Below are 23,402 nucleotides of genomic sequence, written 5' to 3'. Positions count from 1 at the left end.
CTATCTGTTGTAAATCAAAACTATCAAGACATGACAGTCTGAAAAAAATCACTGCATACTCAAGGCACTGTCTAAGAAATGAAGAGCTAGTAGATATTTTCCGATGAAACAAAATACAACAAATATGCATGGCATATCTTTATTTCTGTGTGTCACACTTGTATCTAAACAAGGAGAGAAATACAAGTTATATCCAGATCAGTAATTCAGTTCTTTAGAATGTGCTGTCAAGCAACCAATGCAAATCTTTGGCACGCACGATGTGAATGAAGTGATAGTACTGTAGTACACATCTGAATTTCCAATTAGATCTTTTTCCTTCTTTTTTTTTTTACACGCTTAAAATGCACTCAGGACACCTTCCCACTTAAAAGCGTGCCAGAAAGGGGGGTGAACGAGAACAAGTAATTATCTAATCGCCTGAAGGCAGAAATTATTGAGATTATGGTGTGCACAGGGATGTTTAGACTAGTTAATGAAGCCACATGATCCGAAAACTGTGTCAGAAAAAGGACGTTCCTGAACAAGGGAACAAGAACAAAAGCTTGAACAAATTCTGCTTGACACTGTGGAGTTCCTGTGCTTCTGTCAGTCTGACCAGATAAACGCTGTTACATAACATTTATGTGCTATCTCCTTCGGCACAGAATCACCAGCTCCTAATCACTCACTGCGCCTACTGTACAAATTAAACCATTAAATGATAGAATCTGTGATATAGCTGACATACAGTATTTGACTAAAGGTGGTGATGCAGTAGTCCATTTGCAATCTCCTGTTTTAAGCTTAGTTATCGTGTGAAATATGCTCATTGTAAATATGAAACACATAGAATGCATGTGATTACTTCTTTAATGTTTTAAACTCTGCTCTCTCACTTTGAACTTTTAAATGGTTAAAGGAGATCTTCTTTTTCACAACAAAGAGACACACTGACTTTGCAGCATGCCAATCAACTCTTTTAAAAGTGGGTGCTAAAATTTTATTTAGACATGAGACCATTGACCAAAATGTATCTGGATAAGGAGGTAAGACTTCAACCATAGCTTCTCTTCACAAAACAGAGTTGCCTACATGGTATGTTTTGCAGAAGATATTTTAAATATGAGAATTTAAGTATTTAAGAAAATTTATAATCAAATAATAGGGAACACATGTTTAATTGACCATTTTCAAATTTATATCGTTTTGCAATTCTGGCCATTGAATTGGATAATATTAAAGTATAAAACTCTATTAAAGACAGGTCTGTGTTTATAATGTAACATTGATAAAGGATCATTAATGCACCTGCTATAGGAATGCCAGTATGTATAGACCTTTTGGACAGCTACAGTACAGAAAACACTCAGATACCTGCGTATATCAGTCCCATTCACAGCTCTTACTTGTATCCTGAGGATCTATCTACGTTTATAGTATCAACAAGCACAAGAATATATTTTTTCACTCTTTGTGTCTTTGTGTCTTCACTCAGCTCTCCTGTGGAAATGGATGGGCAATATGGAGCCACCCCACATGGAATGGGTCAATGCAGTTGCTGCACAGTTTCAATATGAAAAGATCGCTTGTAGTCTGGAAGGTAAACAGAAATTAATTTAAATAGGTGTGGTGCCCACTAAATGACAACAAAGATAGACCAAGTTGTAAATATTGAGAGTTGTGTGACACAAAGAGAGGGGAAGGAAAAAATAGTACGGAAAGCAAGGGAAAGAGCGATGTATAAAGGAAATAAAGGAAAAAAAAGGGAAATACTGTATATCATTAAATAATAAGGTAGTCCTCAAAAGTTAAAAAAAAGCCCTCATGTGGCTCAACCAGTACAGACATTCCTGAGAATTCTGGATCCATGCTATGTCATTAAGTGCCACTGACCTGGATTCCCTGAGTGCAGGAAAACTATTTGCCCTGGGTGTTGGATGGGCTCACAGCCAGCCGAAGTATCCTCTGCGTGCCACGCAACAGTGACATCTGCAGCTTGCCAAGCACCATTGATCTTGCCGCATTATCAGTGAGAGCTGCATCAGTCTTCCATGTGATCCGTGACCCTGTTGTTTGCACTGTAAGGCTCCTCTTGAACTAAAGAGGGCAATGGTGATGTCCTCTTAAGAGGATGTTTGCAAGCAGACTATATTTGCCCTGCCCTGGCACACAGATCACAGCGGTAAGTAGGTTGTTAAATAAGGGGTCATAAAAAGCAATGTTTTTACACAAAGTCAACCAAGCCCCTTCTAGTCCTGCAATGTTCTGAATATGTTATGTGCCAAGCTATTGGACTTGGTAACAAACTTGGTAAAACTCCATTCACAGTGTTGTCAATGTGAAAGAAACTACTTTGTATATGAAGTAATTCACTTGACCCACAAAACAAATTAAAGATAATTATCATTATGATTCACACACATTCCCTGCCAGACCTGCTAATTACAATTTACTGAAGACAAGCTCATTGCTCTTTATTGCTTCGACACAGAGTGACACGACGCTTAACTTGGGTCTAATGCAGCTATATAAACTAATTTACTCACTCAATTGTAACAAATACCTCTATGTCTGTAAAACATACATTTTATTAAGAAACAAAGCTCATCTTTTAATGAATGATTTAATGTGTCTTGCTCAATGTATTTTTTGTCTCTATCTGGAAATACAATCTCAAGAAAACAACAGTCTTTCTATAATGAAGTAGTTCAGGTGGGTATTTCTATAGTGCTTTGGATTTCATGAAATTCAGTAAAACATGGACAATCAAACTTGCATAATAATATAAGAAGCACAAAAGAACTTTTGTCTTCTGACTGTTACCTCGCTCAGCAGTTCCATATAGAGTTACAAGAGTGAAGTAATTTTAAAGGTATTTTATCTGGCCATCTCAGTGTATAAAAAACCTTTTTAAAAGCTTGACAACTGCAATTATATGCAAAGATGAAAAATAATTCAAATAATGTGTAAAAATCCTAACTATTTAAAGGGAAACTGTAACATTATTTTTTTATTTTGAGGTTTGAAAGAATCGGTATTGATGAGTGCACTTCATACAACAATGAAAGTAAAATGCACACAGTAATGTGTTAAACTTCCATTTTACATCACAAAATAGACTAAATTTCCAGCTATGTGCAGCGCCATATTCTGCAATTCAGAATGAGTCCACAAAACTTACCGTGACGTGAAGCAGCCCTATTACATTGTAAACAAGCAGGCTTGTGAATACATCTCTTATAATCCGATAGAAAAATTTTGAAATGGTTTTGCCAACAAACACAACTTACTTGATAACTCTGCATGCAGATCACGTTGGAACATCTCTGCAGAGAAATGTCTGCTGTACCGCCTGCACTTATTCGCTCGTACATCACATTAACATTAGTCATTACAGTGACTAGTGAGCAGGAAGGGCAGCATCATGTCGCAATTCATGCGGACACTTACTCTTGCCCATGGCAAGACCAGGAGTTTGTGAGTTGACCATACAGTACTTTCACAGAGTTCACAATTTTGTGTTTAATTTGGAATTAGTAAATTTTTGCAGTACTGTCAATTATTTTATTTTGTTGCTGAGATTTAACAACTGGTCTGTGAAATTGGGAGTGCAGTTCCCCTTTAACCAGTTCAGACATACTGTATATTGTGTGAAATGGCGTTCCGTACTGTAAAGTACAGAAACCTGAATATCTAGAAATGCACAGCTTTGCTGATTATTATTTTAATTACCTTGGCAAAACTCAAAAAGCAGTGTCATTCAAATAAGAATTCCCTGGAGACCAAAGAGAGGAAGAAAGAGAAAGGCAGAAAACAAGAGAAAGAGTCGGTATGTAAAAGAGAAGGAGGGAGAGACACTTCACTTTAAATAGGAAATTGCGGCTTGCAAGCCCAGCATTTTGTATATGGCTGCGGCCGTGATTTGAACAGATTGCAAAGTCAAACCTTTCAGGGCTCCGAAGGATTGACACACCCATGGGGACACGAGGATACGTGTGTATTCCCATCGGATTTCAGCGAGCTGCTCATGATGGTTGTTAGTGGGAGTCAAATTTGAGCTGCCGTCTCCCATAGCACAAGCCCATGATGCAGGGTCACTGTCAGTGACCTTCTTTTATTAAAGAAATACAATCGCAGATCTATCATTGTGAGACAGGGACAGGCGCAGATGCACATAAAGAATGACAGCACTGCCTGCTGCTCTCCATCTCCACATGGAAACTTCTGCTTCTGCTCTTCACAGTCACTCAGTTCTGCACACAACTGCATTCCCCCACCCCAGTCCATCTACTACAGGCAGCACCCCTTACTTAAGTCTTACAGGAGGAAAACAGCTCGCATTAATTTAGTCCCTAAAGAGCTAATGCATCTTTGGAGTGGAGTTACAGAACGAAGCAAAGCGATGCGTCCGCAGCTTGTTTAAGAATACCTTTGCTGATGGCTTTTTTAGAAATGCTCCAGCTTACTTTTCACTTAATTAGACACTTAATTTAAAATCAGGCTTTGATGATTTCTCTAGTAACACCTTGTCATGTTCCTCCAACAGGCTTCTGGGAACGTGATAATTGCATCCCTGTAGTACAACTATTTGGCTGGAAAGATGTGCAGAGCTGGGAATTGGGACCACTGAGGCTGGTTCTTGGATTTCCTACCCAAAACATAAGCGGAGAGAAAAAAAGGGGGAAACTGAGGGTGAGGTGATATTATTAATAGAGTCACAAAAATGTATATTTACCCTTTTAATGAAGAGCCGTGTGAAAATATTTTTTGGAAATTATAATAAATCAAAGATTTCAACTTCACGCATTTGTTTTAATAGCCTTTCCATACTGCTATTATTTTATTTGAAAGTGAGAAATGAAAACTAGGAGTCTGGATGTTTTCAGGAATTATTAATAGTACACTATCATCCCCAATGACCTTCAACAGTAGTTCATTAGTTTCCCAGCCTGTCACCTTCACATAGTTTCCCAGCATAACAGTAAACAAATCTTTGTATTGTATTTCTACAACAAACATACAGTAGATCACAGGAAAAGCTGAAGATACTGTACTGTATTTACTGTATGTACTGCATTCTGTAATGCAAACTAGGATAGCTACTACAGAAAATACCTTTGACAACAAGTTTCTTAAGGTTCTTTAAAAACAAAAAAAGATGGAATTTAAAGTAAATAAGATCATATATTATCTTTCTAGAGGATCTCTCCAATAACAGATTTAAAGGTCTAATAATAATTCATCAACACACTTTTTAATATGGCATATACTGTATACACTGAAGTTAGCCTCCTAATAGACATTATGTTACAATATAGTAAATATATTTATTGTGTAATATATATATATATGTTTTTGAAAGGGAAAAGGGGATATAAATTATCAAAATATTTTATTTCAGGTCAGGCATTGAAAATATTTTTTCCACATTAAAGAGCAACAGAGATGTCTAGATATGAATCCTAATTACCCTGCAATAAACAACTAATCAGCCAGGGAGAAACAATGAAAAACGAACCAGGGAAATGTTAACTTCTGTTTGAACGCACCACAGGCTTGACAAGTAAAAAATGTCTCATTACAACCTATGAGAGAGCCTAGCTCAGTAACAAGCTGTACTCTGTACTGTATGTTAAAGACAAAAAAAAATCCCTCGTCCAGAATTGTACTTTATCAGATATTGAAATGCTAATATTACAGCAAAAGAGCAGACCAAGGAGCAGATGCATTATCAATTAATAACTGTCCCCTTTTGAAGAGTTCCACTGAATTAACTAGTAAGCTGGATTTATTTTTCCATTAAGGTGACAGTGTTTGAAAATGTCTTTGAAGATTTAATTGCATGACTTGAGAAGAATATGTGGGTTGCAGCAAGCAACTCTCTCTTTCAAAATGTGCTGTCCTAAACTAGTTTTTGTAAACCACCGATGAAGAGCTTCAATGAAATCTGCTGCTGCTTTTTTTAACCACTGCACAGACAGTTGTGATATGCCTGAAAAAGAGCAGAAATCATTTCATTATTCAGGAAGGGAAACCATGAAGTTTAATTTTATAATGCTGAAGGGGGTGGAAATGTGTTCAGAAGAGCACCCTCTCTTGTATTTTAACCCTTGAAGAAGCCATAACCAGCCCTGCCTTTATTGCTCAGATACTTCCCGTATCTATTTTTGCTGCTGGGCAATATGCTTTGAGCAAAAGAAAGATAAACCTCCAAAGCAGGTTTCTAAAGAATAGGCTCTCACTCAGCACATGGGGCATTGAAGCTAATTAACAACTAACATGCCTGATCGTAAGTATTCTTACAAGGCATTTGGGTGTTAGAATGCATTACATCACTCCAACTGGAAGTACAAACTGCACTGTTACAGAAATTCATACCCCAAATCAATATTCCAACAAACCATTTTAATAATCAACATTTTATTTTACATCATAATGCATATACTGTTTTGTACTATCTTAGATATAATACTATCTTATTATTTTGTGAGTTGGATCACCTAAATGTTAGGTATTTTCATTTAGAAAGGCAAGTACCTCCATGTGTTTTATGGAAGCTTCTATAGGCCATTTCAATTGACCTTCATCACTTTTCAAAATTTAAAAGAAAGACAAAGCTGCAATTGAATAACTTTCAGCGTCAGACAATTTACTTGCTCAGAAGACTATAAAAAAGAGAAAAATTTAAAACCATGCCAAACTACTAAACAAGATGCACGGAAGCTAGGATTTAAAATTCCTATATAAAAAATGTTTGAATGTATTTACCCAATATTGCTTACAAAGCTTAGAAAATGAGGTCCCTTATGTATCAATTATTATAATCCCCAAACTCAAAAAAAAGAGAAAAAACATTGTTTAAGGCAGATCAAAGACCAAACCAGACTCTAATCAATGCCTTTAAAAGATGTCAGGGTTCAAAACAGAAGATTAAAAGCAAAGTGTTTGATACATTTAGTTCTAGGTGGATCGTTTAAGAAGTCCAGGCATATACTTATATTCAGTTTCGTTTAGATTTCTTTTGTTTATTGTTTATAGCTTTCAGAACCATAGATATTCCCACCAAAGAACTATAAAGGAGACTTGGCAAAATACAGCTCCTTACGCAAATAAGAAAGGATGCCATATACAGTATAGTATGGGGGTCAGACACAAAGACCAGACAACCCAGTTACAAAAACAAACCAAAAAGAACAAAATGCTACTGGCATGAACCATATTTTTTTCTCCTTCTTCTTGGCAGACATCCATACTAAATTTAAAAGAAATTACTGGTCACAGTTTAATAAAACAGCCCAGTAGTAAAAAACTCTGGAATGTGGGAACTTTCATTATCGAAGAATGAGTACAGAAAGCCATATTCATAGAACGTTCCACACATATTATTTAAATAATAGAGTATTAGAGTATGTTTACCTGTCTGCAATTCCACCGATAGATATGGGCTGCATCATAATTTTTTTTTCATTGTAAGTCAAGTTAATTTTTTTTTTCAAGAGAATGACTTTTTTTTCCCTCACAACTGACTTTTTAAGTCTAAGCCTCACTGCCTCACCTGGCTTTAAGACAGCCCACAGTCAATAATCCCTATTAAACGATGGAGGTAAAATTCAGTTTGTGCTAATGCACCTGTTCTTTGAAAGCACTACACATGAAGATAAAGAAACTTGTATCTGTGCAGATACAATTCTGTTCATCACACTATCAAGAAGAGTGAAGCACAAAGAATTAAACTTTTCCACATAATCTGGAGTGCATAGGTTCAATCAGTTAAACGTTATTCAGTCTCACTCTCCTTTCTAATTATTCAATGAAGGTTAAAGGTCTTTATTAGAGGCTCTCTCTATACTGTATGTGAAGTTCTGTGCTTTTCAGAAATAAAAGTGCATTCCACATACTCAGTTGTGTGCATGATCCTTAGTTAAGGCAACGTGACAGTTCTGCACAGCAGTGGTCTGCTCACAGAGCACAGTCACTGTGGAGTCAGAAAGGCTGGAGAGCTATAGTGACATCGGCTTTTCACCTCAGGTTATATATCCTCCAGAGTCTGCAGTGAAGTCAGTGCACCAGGTCAGTCATTAAACCATTCAGCCCATTTCTCAGTCAGCTGAGCCCCATTTTCTGAGTTATTAGCATGTTGCCATTAGCCAATAAAATAAACCTCATATTAACGGTACATCCACGTAGCTCTTTTAAATTTCAGTTTTTAATACACTTGCTGGTGTGTGAATATTCCTGACATTAGATTCCTCCCATCACTATTAAGTCACAGGAAAACAAGCTGGAAAATTTATTTTTACATGCTCTGCTACTGAATACACACTTCAACATTTGAGAAATGAGTAAAACACATTTAGCTTATCTATTAAAGGCATCAATTTTCATGTACTATTAAATTACTCACAAAAGGACCGGGTATATTTTTTGGGGGTGTTGGGAAACCAGAAAATAAGCTTTCTTTTGTTTAAATGTAAAAAAAAAGAAACTGGTACAAAAGATCCCCTTGGCTTTTCTATTTCAATCAACTGTTTTTCCACACACAGTGCAGAAAACAGCCCCTACCTAATTTTTTTTTTAAATGCCACAACTAATCTTTTACACAGAACATATTTCCTTCATCAATTGTGCAGTACATCACCTTTCCCGTGTTTTATGGAACCAGAATTGAGAAGATAATTTTACATATGTTAATAATGTCACATATGAAGCCCTCTGGAGTATTAGGCACTGATAAAGTAAAACACCACTAACAATTATTTTCAATTCATGTCTCATTTGTTTTCCTTATATATGTATATGTACTGTACATGTATATGTATATGTATGCATAAGATGCAAATATATACATAAGGAGCACTTATTGCATATGTGACAAGCATTGCGATGTTTACAAAACAGTGTCATTTGTATTCAATAAGGCGTCTTATTTTCATGATGGCTGGTATTGATTGAAAGATAAAGCTGGGAAGCTAGATTTCTTCTATATTAATTGAGAACACTCTGTTCTAGTCATTTTTTTTGCAGGCACCCTGAGTCATACAATGAAAGGCATTAATACAGTCATCATTCTCACAAAGCAGGATTGCATTTCAGTCCCTTGAAACTCTTTGACAAAAACTAAACCCATAAATGACAGTTGCTGGCATCATTGTAAGTTACAGATCCCTAAGAGCAAACAAAGCATTCATGCAGGTTTTTCATTTGCTTCAATAAGCTGATATGAATTAAACAGCAAACAAACCCACTTTAAAAAAAAGTTAAAGTAAGCTTGAAATACTAGGCTCCTTTGAACAACAGAAGAGACACTGCTTTCAATGTATCTAAAAATTGGAAAACTGATGCCTTGAAACTTTTTTTGCGCTAAATCTAATTATTCTGCTTAAGATAGGACTAATATAACTGAGAAATCAGCAGAATACAAAACAATATGTCAGCTAGTCATCCATGAGTAGTATTCTACTGTTGCCCTGTTTTTAGATGAAAAAATACATGTGAGTCAGCTAGAGTAGTCAAAGATCTGGATGTAGTTTTTGAAAGCACAGAACAAAAGGCACAGATCACACAGCAGGAAAAGCCAGCAAAAAGCAAAGTGATTTCTACCTATTCACTTTAACACAAACAACACGAACAGGAAAGGATTGAGGCTTAGGTAATTGTAACTACAGTACTCATGCCTATTGACAACTATATTGAAAGCCTTATCTTAGACGAATGCCGTTTTTTATCAAACCCTGCAAAGTCCCGATTGCCATCTGCAGATGTGGAAGAAAGCTTGAAAATACTGTGGCAAATAATAATGTGGTCCCTACAAAATATTACCAAAAAAATAAATCATCAAAAACAGCCAAGAAAGTTAAGAGTCACTCAGCAGATGACGGCTACTACTGTATCTCATCTCCCTTCAGAACACTGCAATGTTTTTTTTTTCCAAAACCATTTTTTTGGTCCTGTTATACAGTGCACAGCTGTTTGACTGGAAAGTTGCGTTGTCAAATCAAGTTCCTGAAATACAAGTTATAAAATAAGATTCAGAAACACGATAACAATAAACAGACACTGATAAGTCTGTCTTCACTTCTTTTTCTAAATAACTGAATGCATCTTGTGTAGAGGTCAACAAAAGAAAAGAGCACAATGTTGTACAAAGCATTTCTGTATTGTTCTATAGTACATATCATCCAAATGCTCTTTAGTGGAAATTTTCTTATAACAATTCATTATTACCATAATGGTTTTGTGCTGAGCCTGTGACACTTTCCATGGTTAAACCTTCTTCCCTGGTGATTTTATTGCATTTGATTACTCTCTGGCAAAAATTCTTGCGATTTGCCAGTCTTTGCATTTCTTCATTCTTTAAATTTGTTAACAACAAAATATGTTTTACAATACATTTTTCTCTTAATTCAATCTAGTTTACAGAATACCTTAAACATAATGATAAACTATTTTATAAATGAACATCTCTTAAACTTATCAGTTTTGAACAGACTTCCAGTGCAATCACCCATGTTATACAGCATCTTAATGTGCCACAAAGCACACAACCTTGCTTTAATTAAAATTTTATTATTACATTTTTAATATTGTAACATCATGACTTAATATGCAGGTGTTGTTAATTTTTCAGGAAATGTGGCTGTTTTGATCCAATATGATTTTTTGTACAACTCAGGGACAGCATTTTCAGCCAATTGAAAAGAGAGAGGTGACAAACAGGTGTTCACTGTAGTTGAACAAAAAAAAAAACAACTTGTCATCAATCAAAGCTAGCCATTCCCAATCCCTTTCACCACTCACTTGTGCCTCAACAACGACAAGAAAAGAACTACTGAGCAGAAACACAAAGCATTTTTATACACAGTAAGAGTTCCATTATTCGGGAAGGACAGCAGGTTGCTTAAATAGCAAATATTTTAATTATAAAATTACCCAAATGCCAACAGTCCAGCCAGGTCACCCCTGCCTGTAACTGCAGGAGATGCTATTAAAATTCTCACCGTATCCCTTTCTTTTCAATGAGGGTCCTACCTAGGGTACAATATGTCCAGAGCTTTATTAAATAATTGCTTCATACCAGTCTTCTGCTCTCATTAAAATTCCACGACAACACTTTTCAATTTATTTTTTCTATCTCCCCTACAACTTTGTAACTAGCTTGTTATCAGTCTCCATGGTTGTAGAAAAAGCATCCATCAACTTTACCCTGTAGAATCTCCACGCCTGGTGCATTTTAACCCTCTCAGCCTCCTTCAGTACCAGGATTGAGGCTGAACTCCTCCCATCTGTGTTAAAGGGGACTTTCCTTCACCACCTGTGTCTGCTAGTTCTGCTGAGCTTTTAAATTCATTTCCACAGCTTTCATCTTATCTCTCTTTTCACTGTGCAGAACAATCATTTTTAACTGTCAACAACCACACCGAACAATTGGGCTCTTTTGTACAACATTTGCAACACCAATTTGGCCAGGGGTGGAAGAAATTTACACATTTGCTCTGTCAATATACTTATGTCCCCCTCTTAGCACAGAAGACACTCGCTTACAGCTGGTATTTGACATGTTATTTGTCTTCTTATGAGCTACTTATTCCATGTTAAAGCTGCTACTTAAATATCTACTTATTAGAATTCTACTTTGATTGCTAAGATATCCAAAACTAAATTTCTTTTTTTGTGTGAATATGTTAAGTTGGATATGCAACATATAAAGCAGACCTGAGAGTCACAGCCTTTGCCCCAATAGGGAGTGAGAGATCAAGCTGTCCTGCTGCTATTGTACCACTAGCAACAAACAGAAGTGGAACTACTCCCTTTGTGGCTTAATCTAGGAACACACTGGCTCTGTTTAAAGGCTTGAAAGTGTCCATCTTGACTCAAATGTCTATAATTTACACACAGCTTGGAGAGTTCTTCTCATATAGAAACATCAAGCAATCAAAAAAAAAAGCCCAAAGAGCATAAAACAACGTCTAATATGTGTCATATGGGTTGTGTTCCATCTTTTCCCCAATGTAACAAGACTCATACTGTCACTCTCAATACAAAGTGTGTTTTATTTCACTCTAGGGTCATTGTAGATGAAAGAGAGTGATATCTCATAGCTTTCAACTCGCTCCCAGTGACAGATGTGTGTATGTGTGTGGGGGGGGGGGGGCTTTCCTCTTTTTCCAAGGTGCCAGTCAGTGGCTTGCTGTGGGGCTGAGGTTTGATTGCTGCTGCCCTCAGAACCGGTGACATATAAATACAGTTGAATTCTTCTCCAACAAAAATATTTCCACATATAAGAGTCTGATGATTTTTACATCAAAAGAAATATAATTTATCATGTCTACGAGGGAGATGAGCGTGGAAGAAGTAATCCAAGAGCTATATACAGTACAGCACACAGAGCTCGGCCTTACTAGTCCCGCAAACTTTCACAATGGGCAGGAAGAGATTTCATAGCACAGAGGAAACAAATAAACTGAGCCTCTTTATAGCAGAAAGGAGTCATGACTCATGGATATCAGGCACGAATCTGAATGTGACTTATTGTCTTAAAGCACACAGAGCTCAGATCTGTGTCTATGTGCAATACAAAATACTCAATCATTATTGCTTATTTAGCTGAAAGTTTCTTTTAGACAAAAATATAATCCTTTCTTACCCTACCAATTTGCACTTTGATGAAACATCAAAGGATAAGGGACTGTCCACCTGAGTAATTCCGAATGTTACAAAACACTCCTGAAACAAATGTACAGAAATAGTGGTTTGTTTTTAAAATCAGGTTTTCTTGACTTCGTGCTGAGCGTCTGCAAGACTGCCCTCTCCAAACAACCTTTGTGAGCTGCTGCACTCTAACATCAAGCATTAGGTAAAGACAGAGGTTGTCTTTTACAGAATACTAAAGAGAACCATTCAGAGAAATTCCTGCAAATCCGGTCTACAGTATGTGGCCTTTAATTCCATAAAAATGAATACAAAATAGCTACATGCAACATGCAACAACAAGAGGGAGAGTTCTTGTGTGATATAGTGTTGCCGTCTTTGTGCCAGTCGGGTTACACCGATGGTTGTCCAAAAATAAATGTTCTGTTATAAATTACTGATGAAAGCTAGGATGATGAAATGAAAAGCACCCATGAATACCACAAAACACAGAACAGCTCATTTTCAAAGAGTCCTTAATAACTCAAACCTACAACACCAGGAACGCTTTATTCAATATCAGCAAATCTGCCAAAATAAGAAGTTCGAGCTTTATTTAAAACAAAAATTAATATATAGAAATAAAAGAGTGGATGGAAGGGTGGGGGAGGGGTGACACAATTGACCTCACATCAGCAGCCTGCCGATAGGAGGGAAATATTTTAAAAATCTATGTCAATTTACCCTAAACAGCTGTAATCTGTAGAAGAAAATAAATGAAGTGTGTCAAAAAAGTGAGGTGCCCGTGGACCTCAAACGCCCAGCTGATTAAAAGACACTGAAGGACTATAAAGTGATTGGAAAACCAAAACAGTAAATTGGGAATGCATTGTCCTATTATTTTTTATTATGTGTGATTGCTTTCTTCATAACTAGATTGTATTGAAGACCCAAAAGTGATTTTTAAAAAGAAACATTCAACTTCTCTCAAAAGACCCTTTCCTAGTTTTTCTTAAATATCATAAATGCTAGATGTAAAAGTGTACTTGCACTAAGTGCAAATATCTTTTTACCCTTATTGACCAAAACAACATGAAAGTGAAAATAAGGAACACTGCATGATTGTAATTTGTGAATACTGATGACTTGGAAACCTTCCTTATAAAATGATGGCTGCTTTCAATACAAAGCACACACAGCCTCTTTAGAGTAGTTTTGTAACAAACGTTAAGCCACTGCTAAATTAAAAATCCATACTTTTAATGGGCGAGTAAATATCTCATTAACTAGTCTCTTCACACCCTGGCTGGTAATGTATTTCAGTGTGCACAGAGAAGTGAGAGACAGGTACAAATGTCACCAGCCTTAATATTGTGTGGCAATGTCTGTGGGTTTTCCATGTAATAAGATACCATTCTAATAAACGTTCTAAACACACACTGCAACAAATTGCACTGCACCACAATGTAAATAATGTAAGGGAGAGAATATTTTTTTTTAAATTTGTTCCTTCTGCTTTTATTAACCAGTTTTATTTCCATGTAATAATACTTCATGAAAGCGAGAGCCTGAATGCTCTTATTCAGACTGCAAACCACCAAAAAGAAGCAAAATAAGTGGAAAATAAAAGCATTTTTAGATTATGCAAGGCAACTTGACCTTTTTTTTATCATTTACCTGCATTGAAAATAATTTCAATTTTTAATCATGATGTCATTTCAAAATGGATCTGTATCTTGTCACATTTCTTTTCCTAAAGCATTATTCATCCTTGAGATAATTTGAGATTTTGAGTTTTCAATTAAATAGTTTGCAAATACAGATAATCAAACTGTCAATTTTTAAGGGACATGCTCCAGATTTTAAGCACAAATCTAAAAACTCTGGTCATCACAGACACCTAGTATGGCCTTAGATAATTATTTGTGATAACTATAGATATGTTAAAGATTTTTTATACCATCACCTTTTCTTTATTTCAGGAAAACTGCTGCAGTAGAAAGTTGGAGACTAATTTATATAAAAATGAATTTATTTAATGTCAATTTAATTGACTAATTTATAAATGAAATTAATGAATACATTTGCCAGTACAGTTAGCTTATATATGGATTCATCACTCTGTTTTTTTTGTAAAGTATCCCACCAAACATACCCTGCATAATTTTCAGATTTACAACTAAATTATTGATGTAAATATATTTGCTTAAAATGACACATTAGGCAAATCAAACACTTCAAATCAAAACCTGAACAGTATTTGAAATGGAAATGACCACTACTATGTCTAATTGGAAATTTTTGGAATAGAAAGTAATTATTTTCCTCCTGACTTTTGAATAAATTATTTTATTTACGTCTTTGCTTTATCTTGTCTTCTGCAATAAAAGCTCCTGTTTTTTGTAAGCATCGTTTCTTCTCTCAAAAAAAAAACACTGAAAACAAAGAAAACAAACAAAAAAGCTTTCAAATCTCAGCTGGCTGACAGCTGGGAATTCTTTAAAGTTCAAGGCCAACAGCTGAAAGTGGTGAAAGGACAAAGCAGTGAAAAGGTGCACTGGCATATGAATATTCTCTCTCTGACCCCTTATTCATAAAGAAACTGAATGCAACTAAATAACTTTACCCCTTGTTTACTACTCGTCAGTTGTCTTTATTTCTACACCTTTTCCTTCCTTAGCAGTTGAGTGATATTTACTTGTCTGGATCTGCCAAGGTTTTCTTTTCAGATGCACGACCTGAGCTGTTACCAGGATGAGTGCCAATCTTGCTGGGATTGCCTATAGTTTTAACAAAACTCTCCAGTTCAGAGAAGGAATGTCCTTCATTCCGTAATGGCTGTAGCAGGAAAGAAAACACGGTGTAGCAATAAAGCACACAAAATGAAAGCACATGATTTATTCAAAAATCATAGTTTTCAATGAAAATCTCAAAGCAATGATTTTTTTTTTTTTAGTGCAGCACCTCCCATCATTAGAAACCATCCTAGCAGGCTAGGAAACATTACACTACACTCACTCAAGCTATGCCAGAACAAATATACTGCTGAATGCTTTGCATAAATTGATGTACATTTTCATTATTTATATTAAAATAATATTTTTGCATTAGGAAGCTAGCTTTGTTGTGATGAAGTGTTAATGCATTTTTAAGCAAACATTTTTTTTTCTTTCAGCACATCAAAAAGCTTTTTTTACTACCCTTAAATTAATGTAAAGAATATACACATTGCTTCTCCTGGGCAGACCAGTCAATTTGCATGCTCTAATGAGTGGGATGTTACCATTAAATGTAATTAGGTGTTTGAAAGAATGTTACGTGGCTGCAAGCCCTGTGAGAAAAAGCCTTTTGTGAAGTGTATCGTAATAAAGGGATATAAGGGGTAGTTAGGAGAATGTTGCCCAGCTGGAAGTCTTAGAAAACAGCGCACATGCTATAATCAAGAGTATGTCATAACAAAGAAGTGCTTCTAACAGTGCTGATCTGGGTTGTAGATGCAGAATGACAGCGAAGACGACAATAAAAAAAGCAACATAAAAACTAAGGTAAAGGGTTTGTCCCACTGTCCCCTCTTGCCACCGGCACACACACAAACAGAATTATCATTGTAGTGCTCGGTTCTTTTTGAAAGCTTATAAAACTTATGAAGTGCAAAAATAAAACTGCAAAAAATGCTCTGTTTTAGATGTGACACACTTAGACTCAGAACCAGTTTAGAAAACCGGCTGGCTGTATTGGGCCTGAATCTTTAATAGGCGTGAGAGGTCAGAAGCAAAAAGCCGGTGGGAGATGTGGTGGAACAGGGGAGTGAAGGAGCTCTTTTGCAATGCCTTTAATGTTTAATATCTGAATGTGACAACCCTACATGCTCAGTTGTGTTGTCTCCAGCAGTGACTATTCTTGAAGATATAGAGATAAGATTTCAGATTCAAACCGCATTGTATTCTGAGAAAAAAGGATACTTTATTCGTTTAATTCTGGATTTTCGCCCGTTTCATGCAGTTTTCAGGATTCCTATGTACATTTAAAAAAAAGTCATAACTCCATCCCACACATAACACTCAGGGTCCAGCGACTTACCTCTTTCTAATAGCTGCAAATTTAATTACAGAATTAAGCACAAATGATTGTGTTTTTTGTACCTTGCTATTGCAAATTTCTCTCAGTTCATTTCTGAGATTTCTGAGAACTTACAAACATTTCATTCTTGTTGTTACATTCATTGGAATGACAAAAATAATCTGTGAATACAGATCTCCTCTGAGCCCCATTTGAGACTAGAAACTTAATTTGTACAGAATCCTTACGAAAAACACTCCCACTTCCCTTCCACAAAAACACAGTGTGATCAGAGAGACTCTGACAATAAAAGCCTGCATAATGTATTTATAATGACTACCACTATTTTCAGACTGAATCTTTTATCTTCAGATCCCTTATTCACATACACATTCCATCAATCAATCATGCAGCATACTAGGTTTGCTAAAAAGGCATAGTTTTTAGTATATGCACTCTATTAATTTTTAAAAGAAGATCCTGAATATTTCATATGAAATTTACTGAACATCCAATAGCATCCGAAATGCAACTAGATTTTCTTATATCCTCTTATATCCTGTTTTAAGAGCAGGGTCATGCAATGAATTTGCTTTGCTGGTACAAATTCTCCAAAAAGTAGCACTGGTACAGCACGTTGAAGGTTAGAGAGCAAGGGAGAGATCTAACAGCCAAACTGCTGCCTTAACGTGAGCAGGACGTCTACTCGGTTCAAGATAATGCATCTGAATCTTTTAAAAATACCTCTTGAAAGAGGACAACAATAAAGACAAATATATTGTCATTTTCAAGAATTCAGTGAAAACTAATAAGCACCCCCTCCAGGGTCTACACTGCAATTTGCATGCAAGCTCTGAAGCGCTGAAAGAATGGCACACAACTGCATCTTAAAACCTATTTATTCGCACGTTCCCGCCACCCTTCATTTAATTGGAGATGACAAAGAGGGGTAGTTTCTGAGGTAGCAGGGCTGTGGGGGGCGCAGCATGTGTGTATGGAGAGATTGTGTGTTTTGGGGAGGTGGTGGGGGGATTAAACTGAATCCAATGTGCTGGATCTGCTTAGCCAGGATGGGATAAACAAGCCTCGTTCTCATGGCTGTCCATGTGGATGTGCCCTGAAGCCGAAAAAATAGGTCAGTAGAACATAGGAGACCAATATCAGGCAATAGATCCCAGAGGGCTGCCCGTTTCAGTGTCACTCCGAGAATCTATAACATCATCAAGGGAAAAGACCAACACGCAAAGTTGTTATACAAGTCTCCTTTCAAAACAGACACGACCTCTGGACTGGAACAACAGGATTATGCAGAAGAAGAAAAAAAAAATTCTCAACACGCAGATTATTCCTCAACTGAAACCAACGGTTAAATGGCAAGGTTTCAGTTTTCTCAGACACAGAATGGCTTGTTTTTTTTTATATCAATTTATCTGCTGAGAAAAAAATGACAGACAGACTGCACGGAGATTACATCTGTCTGAAATATACTGACTAGGATTAAGCTGCCCCAGCAAGTCTCTGTTACCTCAATGCCGTCCATCACCATCACTTGAAATGCACAACAAAGTAAACCCTATCTACAGTTACAAAAACAAGTTGCATAATTTGCCATTTGATATTTTATATTCCCTCCGCAGAAGCCCACAACCAGCCTTAAAAGATTGCCAACTTCATTACCTTACAGAAAAAAAATGCTTGCAACTGATGCAGAAAAAGAGAGGTTGTCACAGCTTAATTCCCCAGTAATAAACACATTTAGAGGCAGTCTCCTCCTTCTCTCGCTCTCTCTGTCTGTGCCGCGCTCTCTCTTCAAGCTCCCGAAGATGGAGAGTTGGCAGATTATGAATACCAAACAGACACACTCCCTCAGTACTAACCACTTGTTACACCGCCTGTCTATTACACTATGTAACAGCATGAGTTCTCCTCTTACCTTTCATAGCTGAAATCACAAAATACATCATTAAGCTCCAAGTCCATAAGAGAACACTAGCACCAGAGCAAAGCCCTCCACTGCTGTCTCAGCAGCAGCTGGCCAGCACAGCTCTATCTCTGCCTCAGTGCATGACCACATGAAAATCCATGTGACTGTGACATCATCTGAAATATCTTTTTGCTCTCCGCCCACCAGCTTGGAGTGGCATACCAGGCAGCCACTAAAGCTGAGACTCTGAGCACTGTGGAACAGCACCTGGACCACTTCCCACTGATTGCAGTACCGTGTCTGTGTCTGGGGCAGGTAGGCACAGCACGATTCAGCTGTCCCTCTTTTTTTAACACTTGCAAGAGACAAAAAGTCATAACTGCAGCTTTAAAAAGAAGGCAGGCATCTGAGGTTGCTATTGCTTTTTTTTCTCACTTGCTCAGATGCAGAAAAACCTCGGGGGCACAGAAACAAAAACCAAATCCTCCCATTTTGGCCTGGCGAAAACCCTTCCTTTCCAAACAAATAAATAATATTTGCTGGGCGGATGAACCCTAAACTGCCTCCAGATGTTTTAAAGCACAAATACTCTACCCAAGGGCAGAATATGCTCAAATAGGTGGATTTAATCTCATGGTAGAGGGCGTATTGTGGTCCCATTTGTAACCCCTTACTCCTAAAGTAGTCTGAAAAAAGATTTTAAGAAAAATCTACAGCTATCATAATTATGCAAGGCCTGCCCGGATTATATGCACACACACTGCATCATCGTCAGGTGAAGAAGAGTAATTAGCTGAAAGTAAAGAAGGCTGCTTCATTATGCACAGGCTAATCCCTTAGTGAAATGATGGCAGTCCTTAAAGTTACAGGACCTGTTTCTAAATGAATGCCAGTCCATATCTGCTACAGTATGTTGATGTCCACACAAAAGCAGCCTGCTTGCTTGCACATAAGCAGATCAGCCTTTCGTCACAGCTGTCTCCTTCTGATACAATATTGCGTGCTTAGTGAAAGCCAGCTTGGACAAAAACAAGGATCCATTTTGAATTTCAATTAATAAGCTTGTGTCACACGTATTAAAGCCAGTGTAGCAGATCATGTTACCAAAGACAAACAAGCCTGCTTACAGTTAGTGGCTTTGCTTTCAAGCCTCTTTGCATAGACAACTTCCATCCCATCTTTGTCTATTGCTACAATCCATGGTCCATTAATTGGGATAATTGTTTTTGTTACTTTAAAGAAGCTAGGTTTGTCTCACCAATAATCTGTTTTCTTTTGTTTCTAACATACAATATTTTAAATATATCCATGTATATCTAGAAGACCTGTGGGAGGAAAATAAATCTGTAGAAATGTAAGTGTCAGCTCCACATACAGCAATTCCAATAAATCAGACATTAATACAATAGACGTTTCGCTATTACTTTAAACACAATGTTTATCTCTTTTATAAACTGAAAAATAAGAAAATTTACTTCTATCAAATATGTACCCTTTTTACTGAACAGGACATGCCACATTTATATTACACTATTACACTAATTTCAGCGTGATAAATTTCCAGAGCAATTTCACAGTTTAGTATTGATCTCTTTGGCTATAAATTAAACATTTAATTTTCTTTACTATGGTTTACCATGGTCTGTACCAAGGTACACTATAGGTTTTATAACTGTTATAAGCCAGTCACTGCTTACCTATCTAACCAATTGGTGTAAAGTTTTTTAAGGCTTTGAAAACTATGCCTCCTCTGTACCGTCTATTCACAAATATTATTTAACATAATTTTCATCTGACTTCTTAATTAGTCTCCATTTCACTTTAAACAAAGCATCCTTACAAACAAAAGAGGCTTTAAAAAAAAACAAGGCAGGAGTGAGCTTTCATCTGAAACGCTGCTATGGTATATCGTTTTTCACTGCGGCACACCACAAGCCTTTGTGCACTTGTGTGCTTCTGAAGTATGCATCCAGCGCCCCACACGGGATGAGGTTAAACAGTTGATTTCAAACTTGAGTGGCAATATGGCTTGTGTAGCAGGTGTGGAACCACCGAGCGATCACAGCACAAAAAGAGCTGCAAGTCACTTGCTGGCTTAGTGGAAGGTTTTGTTTTTGGGCTTGTTGACAGTGCTGTGCAAAAAATGCATTCTTACATACAGTATGTAGTGCCATTCAAGCCAGGTTGTCTTGCAATGCATTGAAAAAAACCCAAACACCGCACGTGAGTAAAGTGCGATAAACACTGGTTTGAGTTGTATATACTCTTACAGGTGTGTTAAAAAAATGAATACAAGGATAACAGCTTTGTCACATTGGCTGGAAAGGATTTCAGCACAACAGCTGAAGACTTAAGCACCAGTCAAAATGAAAGTTTCTGTGACTTCTAAAAAATTAATTTTCTTAGGGAACAATTAGGTTTGTATGAAATAAGCACGGGAAAGTCCCACGCCATGAAGAACCACAAGTTAATGAAGGCACTTTAAATTCCGTTTGAAAACTCATTGGTAGCCCATATGGGCATTGGGTTAACAAATTCAGAAAGAAATGAATGGTTTTGGTTTGTGCAAATTGGCTTAACATATGTGCCTCAATGCAGGTCTCATTTGCTTTATCTATAAACTGGCAAGTGCACAAACTCATGACCTTTCACATTCATGCTATTCCACACAAAACAGTGTGCAGCATAGAAACCCCAGGGCTCATCTTTCATAACCTCACAATGGCCTAGAGATAAGATAAGCATGGCTTCAGAACTGTTTATCTCCAACACGTGTGTTTCTGTGAACATCGGGGTATGCTGAATAAAATTTCGTTTGCATGTCTAAAGACAGGAATATGACAGACGACACTGTGTTGAAGCTGGCACCTTTGATGGCAACAAAGAGCTAACATTAGTTTTTACAGCAAAGATTATAAATGTCAGGGAGAGTCCAAGACCCTCATAAAGAGATAAAGTCATGGGTGCCTTTTTGTTCTTGGAGAAATAACAGTACCATGACTGACCAAAAGTTGTCACTGTGGTGCCTTTATGATAGTGTGGATGTTTCATTCACAGACCCTGTTCATCAAGATGTAATCATACAAATGTTCTGAAGAGAATGTGATGGGTACAGAGAAGGTTACAATGTAGTTAAGCAAGTGTGCAAGAGCACAAAAAAGTTCATATAGACTATATTTCAGCTGTAATATTGTATTTCACATTGAAATCTATAGCTCTAACGTTCCCTTTTCTGTGCTGTGGCCCATAGCAGGATCAAATCGTTTTAGAAATCCTGGCAGGATTAAATTGCACATCTTCAATAGCAGTGAATATCAGCTGAGTAAATACAACGTGTTTATGAAAGCAGCTGCTGCCAAAAAGGTCACTTCCTGTACACTTGGCTGTCGGAATGTTTACACATGAATGAGAATCAGTTGATTATTTCTTTGTGGGCAACATTCCTCAACTCTGAATGTCTTTATCTCACAATTCTGTAAAAAAAAAAAGAGACTAATATCTCTACCAGGTCAAAATGCCGACTTATTTTGCTTTCATACAGACACTGCACTGCTCTGTGTACTTTTCATTTTATGCAATTTACAGTGCTGTCATTTTCAGCAAAAAACAAATTCTTTCTGACGTTTTCATTCAAAAGTCCTTGACTGCTTGCCGTACCTACACCTCTACTCATCAAGCCATACTGATTTAGCAACTTCATCAGCCTGTGGAGCTGAAACACATAACATCTCATTTCGAGGTTGAAGCCTTTTATTTCTTATTAATTTCATTTTTTTTTGCTTTCCATGCACAGCATATCTATATATGGAGAAATACTGCATACAGATGGAAAAAATGGTTCCACAGTGGAAGCAATGAGTGTTACACTCTTTTTCTGATATTTCAGCATGGATTTGACCTCTTCTTGTTTCTATGTGGTTAACCTGTTCTGCCCTTTCCACTTATATATCATATAAATGTGTGTATATCTAAGATGAATATACATTGTTTGCTTCTTTCTACCCTTTTTTTCCCCAAATTTAACAGAAAGTGTTAACTCCAACAGTCAAAATGATTTTTTAAATTAGGTACCACCAGTCAAGGTACAAGTAATGACAGCTTTGACAAACAACTCCATGCTTGCTATGTGTTAATGAGTTCTGAAAGATAGCACGCATAAAGAACTTGCAGTGTTACTGAATACAAGTGTGAATGAACCGAGGTCTCTGCACAGAGTCAAAGCAGGAATCCTTGTCATTACTGGAAGCAATGTATTTCTATAGCCAAATGTGGATAATTAAATGGGATCAGTTCTTTCTGAGGCAGGTGTGTAACGAAAGCAAAGGAGAATTCTGCAAAGCCCCATTTACATAGCAACATAAGTGACAAAACTGAATAACACTTGACAGATCTGCCACATTGCAAGTGGCAGAAATTATATCACTTTTCAGAAACAGTTGTCTGAACCTGAACTGCACTTTTCTGTGTGGAAAAAAATAGCAATGAATAAAAGTTGACATGAATATGTTTTTAATTTTTTTTTAATTAGTTTCAGCGGATGCCAGCACATTTGTATCTGCAGTGATACGTTCGCAAAACAGGACTCAACGAGAATAAATAACTGGGTTTTTATTTCTAACACTGGTGGCAGAGTGACCTAAATGAACTAAAGTTAATGTCCTACAACTAGTGTTGTATCATTAAAAGCTCTGTAAAACAACATGCTTTTTAATACTCCTTAAGGAACATTTTTTTTAAAGAAAATACTTAAAGATTGCACATTCCCATAATACAATCATACCCATAGAGGTGAGCATAATCTGTTACAGAA

General features: G+C 36.8%; 1 protein-coding gene across 2 annotated transcripts in view; it reads right to left on the bottom strand.

The window, feature by feature from the left end:
- roraa (RAR-related orphan receptor A, paralog a) overlaps positions 1 to 23,402 on the bottom strand; it is a 266,296-nt gene that overhangs the window by 48,698 nt on the left and 194,196 nt on the right. The window contains exon 1 of one of the 2 annotated variants that reach the window (XM_088922049.1): positions 18,602 to 18,847. The exons of the other annotated variant lie outside the window; for it this stretch is intronic. Coding sequence (XP_088778175.1) covers positions 18,602 to 18,632 — 31 coding nt within the window. The 5' untranslated portion in view covers positions 18,633 to 18,847. Of the gene's footprint in view, positions 1 to 18,601; positions 18,848 to 23,402 lie in introns of those variants that run through there. 2 annotated transcript variants of the gene reach the window in all.

The sequence above is a fragment of the Atractosteus spatula genome, chromosome 7 (genome assembly GCF_055471065.1).
Source record: "Atractosteus spatula isolate fAtrSpa1 chromosome 7, fAtrSpa1.hap1, whole genome shotgun sequence".
Classification (NCBI taxonomy): domain Eukaryota; kingdom Metazoa; phylum Chordata; class Actinopteri; order Semionotiformes; family Lepisosteidae; genus Atractosteus; species Atractosteus spatula.
Note: the sequence above shows the minus strand (reverse complement) of the source record. Positions and strands in the feature narration are given on the sequence as shown.